This window comes from Notolepis coatsorum (assembly GCF_963971535.1).
Source record: "Notolepis coatsorum genome assembly, chromosome: 10".
NCBI classification, from domain to species: domain Eukaryota; kingdom Metazoa; phylum Chordata; class Actinopteri; order Aulopiformes; family Paralepididae; genus Notolepis; species Notolepis coatsorum.
The window spans coordinates 94,088,015-94,094,040 of NC_140174.1; the positions used below are offsets into that span (position 1 = coordinate 94,088,015).

Consider the following 6,026-nt stretch of genomic DNA (forward strand, 5'->3'; position numbering starts at 1 on the left):
GTCCATTCACCTTTGAATTGCAGTCGACTTTTCTTTTACTGACCATCTTTGAAAATGCCATATTTTTCTGCTGGCTGCCTGCTGGCGAAAATAGGCTAATAGCTACATTTATCTCACAGAGATAAAACTGGGAGCGAGTTTACTGTAGATGCGCTGTCAACTCTGCTCCGACTTGAACTGAAAGAGAGAGACGACATGCAGTCCGTGAAGACCCGCCCTACTCCTCTACTCTGCCTCTGATTCGCAGACTGTGGGTGAGGGGGGAAAACGCTGACGGGACGCGTATGTGATTGGACCAGACTCGTACACAGACAGACAGTGGCAGTGCAGGCGGACAGAGATGCTTCCAGCTGCAGAACCCCAGAACCACCACAGTAGCGGCGCTTAGAGGCCCCGCGCTTAGAGGCCCCGCGCTTAGAGACCCCTCGCTTCCATTGGCTGATTTGGGTCACGTGATTTGGGTCCCACCCAATGGCTGAGGTCCCCCGCGCTTAGAGACCCCTCGCTTCCATTGGCTGATTTGGGTCACGTGATTTGGGTCCCACCCAATGGCTGAGGTCCTCCGGCCGCTCGCTTCCATTGGCTGATTTGGGTCACGTGATTTGGGCTAACCAAAACACGGAAGTGAACACTAACAGATGTAAAGTTTGTAAACAAAATGGGGGCATCTTTGGACACCCCTGCGGCGGCGTGTCCTTTGTGTAGCCATACATATCGGGACCCGATCACGTTGAAGTGCAAGCATCGTTTCTGCAAGCGCTGTATTGGAGACTTGTGGAGTGACTCCACGACCGGGCCGTATTATTGTCCCCTCGCCCTCGCTGCACCGCGGCGCAGGTATGTCAGAGCTTCAATTGGTCATTCAAAACTAAATTAAAAGATAAACATGTTTACCACATGCCCCCCCCCCCCCAACCTCCTCCAATGTACAGTTTCCCCATCCCACCTACCCAACCTCCTCCAATGTACCGTTTCTTCCCCCTCAAATGTATACTCTCTTTTTTAGACCCTTTTTGTATCACAAACAGTACTGTATTTGTAGATCTGGTATGTCATAAATGTATAGATGTAGCAGTACTGTCTATCTGTATGTCATGTATGTCATATGATTAATTGAAAATGGGGGACCCTGATGTAAACAAGACGAAAGTCTTTCTCTGGTCTGCATCCCCTTAACAATTGTGTATTGAGCTGTACTGTACTGTACCCATTGATTGATTGATTGAAAAGTTTATTAACAGATTGCAGAATGGGTACAGTACAGCTCAACAATACATACAATTGTTAAGGGGATGCAGACCAGAGAAAGACTTTCGACTTGTTTACATCAGGGTCCCCCATTTTCAATTCATCATAACATATATGACATACAGATAGATAGTACTGCTACATCTATACATTTATGACATACCAGATTTGCAAATACAGTACCGTTTGTGCTACAAAAAGGGTCCAGAAAAAGAGTGTATATACATACATACTTCCTTAACTGTCTCAGGTGGTAGAGGCGCTGCTTCGCCTTCTTTACGACTGAGTCTAATAATAATAATAATAATTTAGGACCTGCTCAAAGGTCATCAATCGGCACACATGCGATGCATGCATGCAATTCGTATCTGCGATTAACCCATCCCGTTGTCCTTCCCCCCCAAGGGCAGCCGGGAGCAGACAGGCGTCAACGTGAGCCGCGCCAGGGGACCAATCCAAGTGCTCCTGTCCGTCTTCGTCAAGGACGCCACAGCGTTAGCGATCTATTGTTGTGCATGTTTTTCCATTGGGTTTATCTTATCGGGGGGAAACCCTTTCGAGCATGGGGAGAACATGCAAACTCCACACAGAAAGGCCTGGGAGATACCCCACCTGGGTACCTGGCATCATGGAAACCTGGTCCCCAAGCGGGAATCGAACCCTGGACCTTCTTGCTGTGAGGCGACAATGTTAATCACTACACCACCGTGCCGCTATCATCTATGTGTGTTGTCCATGTCAGGTCCTCTGAGATGTGGACCCCCAGGTACTTGAAGCTGCTCACCCTGTCCACGGTAGCCCCGTTTATAACATTTCATCTCTATATATTATATAACATTACATCTCTAACATACTGTAGTATTATAACATTACATGTCTAATATATTAATAACATTACATCTCTACCTACTGTAGTAGTTTAAGTAACAGGACATGTCTAACTCATCTCTGATTGCCTGTCTTCCTCTTGTATAGCTGGGCATATCTCCACTGTATCTGTATATCTCTACCTGCCAAAGAAGGACGATGGGGTGAAGACCGTGTCCCGCCGCCTGGACGACCAGAAGGGACACCGAGGCAGAGAGGACGGGGTAAAGACCGTGTCCCACCGCCTGGACGACCAGAACGGACACGGAGGCAGAGAGCACGTCTCCCTCCCCTGTCCCCCACTCTGTGTCCTGGACCGAGAGGAGACCGGGTTCGGGTTCCACCTGGGCTGTGTTCAGGATGAGCCCGGGACATTCATTAGCCAGGTACTCCATACTATAGGGATGCACCGATCCGACTCTTTCAGTCCCGATACTGATACCGATATACCTGGGCTTTGGGTATCAGCCGATACCGAGTACCGATCCGATACCCATTGTTCAATTAATAAACTGTATGCCTCACTGTGTGGAAGAGACTGGGATCATTCTTTTGTGCAAGGCAACATCAGGCTTGACATAGATATAAATGTACTGAATTGTTATTTATTATTAAATTAAATATAAACATATAAAAAACAATAAAAATATATATATTTAAAGTGTCTCCGATACCCGATCTAGCTATTTTCGGGGCCGATATCCGATATCAATATCGGATCGGTGCATCCCTACTCTATACTGGATCTATAATGGATGCCTTTTATACCAAGAATGATCTAACGTCATAATGAATATACATTAAATGGTAAATGGTGCATTTATATAGCAGCTTTTATCCAAAGCGCTTTACAATTTTTGTTCCTCACATTTCATTCACACATTCACACACCGACGGCAGAGGCGACCACGCAAGGTGCCAACCTGCTCATCGGGAGCAGTTAGGGGTTAAGCGTCTTGCTCTTGTTTTTTTTATTTTAAACAATATTTGTATTTGGTTTTACAGTACACAAGTCAGGTTTTCATTGCCATCAATTATTTTTAGTTCCTTTTCTCCACAAGTGTACACAAGTATACCCCCCTCCCCTTATCTCTCTCTTAGCATCTTTAAGTCCACTTTTACTGTTATCATATAGAAATAATACATACATTCAATGGTACCTCCAGTAAGATAACTCGTACATAGATCAAAATAAGTAAAAAATCTACATAAAACATCTTTACAACACCTTCAATGACATGCCTCTGCTCTCCCCAGGGGTTCACTGACCACGGGAGAATAAAGATTATTATTATGATTATTATTATTATTATTATTATTATTATTATTATTATTATTATTATCATCATCATCATGAACAGCATAGTCTGGCGTCTCTGCACCTGGCGAGATACTCTGAGCAAAGCCAGTGAGAAGAAGCCTGAACTGTCGCCGTCGACACACTTCTTCAATCAATATGAGAATGAAATTAATTCAATGAAATGAGAAAAAAATTATAAATAAACACTAACCTTCTTACTGTCTTATACTATCATGCTCTCTTCCTACTATACTAATATGTCTTTACTACTATGCAAGGTTGTGGAAAAAAAGTCAGCACACCGTCTGCCGTGTTCCCAAGTTTAATTTACTATAACACAGCGTTTTGGTCTGTTGCCTTTGTCAAGTGTCCTTGACTTGACAAAGGCCACAGGCCAAAACGTTGTGTTATAGTGCAGACGAGGACTGAGACTTGTTAATTGATAAATACAGTTATTTAAAAAAGTATTGTAATAGGCCCTAATCATTTGCCATAAGATATTGATGGCTAGTGCATTTTGTTTGGCTATTGTGTCACAAAGTAAATAAACTCCCTTTGAAACGGTGACCGCTGTGTCATTTATGTTTAATGTAGACCTTTTTTTATTTGCATGTCAGCTCTTTGACTGCCAGAGTGGAGTGGACTCAACCTGGATGACTTGGACTCGGACTAGGGTAATGGGGACTCGACTCGAACTCGACTCGGGCTCTTCTTTGGTGACTCGGGACTTGGACTCGTGCTCGAACACTGGGGACTCTCGACTCTGACTCAAGATTTTGTGACTCGACTACAACACTGACATGTACATTACAGTGAAATGCTTGGTTCTGTATGAGTGGGTTGGAGTTGACTGGTGGGGGGGGTTCCCATTGCTGGCCTCACCTCAGGCTCTGCCAAGAGAGGTCTGGAGAAATTCACCTTGCAATAAGATACAGTAGAGGCAAGCGCTACCGGAGTCTCATGGCCAGTACAGAGAGACTCAGAAGGAGCTTCTATCCCCAGGCCATCAGGATGCTCAACGACAATGACACTATTTAACAACCCATCATGACTACACTCACAGCTCACACACATCCACATGCACACACTTTAAATAAACACTCACCTTGGGCACCCAAGTGGCGACCCATCTAACGCACTGTGTCGCGAAGCGGCCGACCCGGTTTCGATTCCCGGACCCGGCGTCCTTTGCCGAATGTCTTCCCCCCGCTCTGTCTCCCGTTCTTCCTCTCTCTCTCTCCCTCTGCCGGACTGCCCGGTGGAACAAACAAATAAAAACCTACCAAAAACATAATTAAAAAAAATTAAATAAACACTCACCTTAACACCCACTTTAGACACACAATTTAATTTATATTTATTAGCAAAGAGATTTGCACTACAATTCATACCTCATTGCACCTTACCCTAAGTTTTACCTCATCCCATTTCTGCATTGTACCTCACTGTTACTCTTTTTACTCTGTATTGTATATTGTATATATGTGTATATTGACTGAACACTTTATTTCATGTACTTTTGACTTTTTCTATTTTATACTTTTTATCTATTTTTATCTAGCACACTCCCAGGGGCTCATACAGAAAAAAGCATTTCATGATAAAGTATTCTGTATTTTACTATGACAACTAATAAACAAACTTGAACTTGAAGAGGTCACTGTTTCGCGACGTTACAGATTCTACCTTCAAACTAAATGTTTTTTTTGTTTTCCTCTTTAAGGTTTCAGAGAGAACAGCTGATGTGTGATGGAATATCGGGGGATGATTACCAAGAAGGCCATCGCTGGACAGAGGAACACCAGGAATATGGCCTATACTACTAAACTGAATCAGTAGCACTGCAGGCCCTGTCCTCTACTCTACACGCACTCCGCTGCTTCTCCTGACGCAGGACTGAACCCCCTCCGTCCACATCGCACACCTTCCCTTCCTCTCTGGACCACGGCGACGGAGAACCGATCCGTCTCTCTTGACCCCTGCTGCCCTCTTCGAGGGGAAAGTGCGATGTGAACGGAAGAGGATTACACGCCGCTTGGATTCAATTATTTATCTTAATTTCTGTGTAATAATAATAGATGAAACTTTGTTTTGTTTTCAAAGAATAAACGTCATCGTGATTCATCGTATGCTGCAGCGATACTGGGGGGGGGGGAGGGGGGTGTACGCATTAAACCCATGTCGATTCGCCATATGATTGGTTTATTAAACTGTTCTTAGGCTTTTATGTAGCCTATTAGTAAGATTAAGAATACATCATGTGTTGTGTTTATTTTGACCTTTCCGTTTATAAAATAAAAGTTTTGCCATACAATTAGCCCCGTTTTTGTATTCATCAATGTATGTATCAATATCTGGAATTACTCCTATTTCCTATTAGTTGGCTATTTATATATTATATGGTTATTGTAAGGAAGTTATTGTATCTTATTTCTCAGGCTACACACATTGATATGAGCTATAACCAAACCCTTATGCAAGCCTAGCTTAATACAGGAAGTATCAGTAGGCCTACCGACCATAAAGCAATAGTCTCAATGGGTTTCAGAATAACCAGGGAGTGATACTGGAGTCCCTAAACAGTTGGTTGTTGATATATAGTCTATCCACC

At 43.7% G+C, this 6,026-nt stretch overlaps 1 protein-coding gene across 1 annotated transcript; it reads left to right on the top strand.

Annotated features, from left to right (window-relative positions):
- The first annotated feature begins 602 nt into the window (after positions 1–602).
- Positions 603–5,553, top strand: LOC311235902 (uncharacterized protein). The gene is made up of 4 exons (XM_084323426.1): positions 603–837; positions 1,659–2,014; positions 2,224–2,501; positions 5,139–5,553. Exons 1-4 carry the CDS (start codon positions 659–661, stop codon positions 5,163–5,165), a joined length of 840 nt encoding a protein of 279 aa, XP_084179552.1. The 5' UTR covers positions 603–658; the 3' UTR covers positions 5,166–5,553.
- Positions 5,554–6,026: the final 473 nt, after the last annotated feature.

Bases quoted from the DNA above. Each gene is read 5' to 3' on its own strand.
- LOC311235902 (XM_084323426.1), top strand. From the start codon at position 659: ATGGGGGCATCTTTGGACACCCCTGCGGCGGCGTGTCCTTTGTGTAGC. The intron at 2,015-2,223 runs GTACTTGAAGCT...CCTCTTGTATAG, and splicing joins TCTGAGATGTGGACCCCCAG to CTGGGCATATCTCCACTGTA. The intron at 2,502-5,138 runs GTACTCCATACT...TTCCTCTTTAAG, and splicing joins CCGGGACATTCATTAGCCAG to GTTTCAGAGAGAACAGCTGA.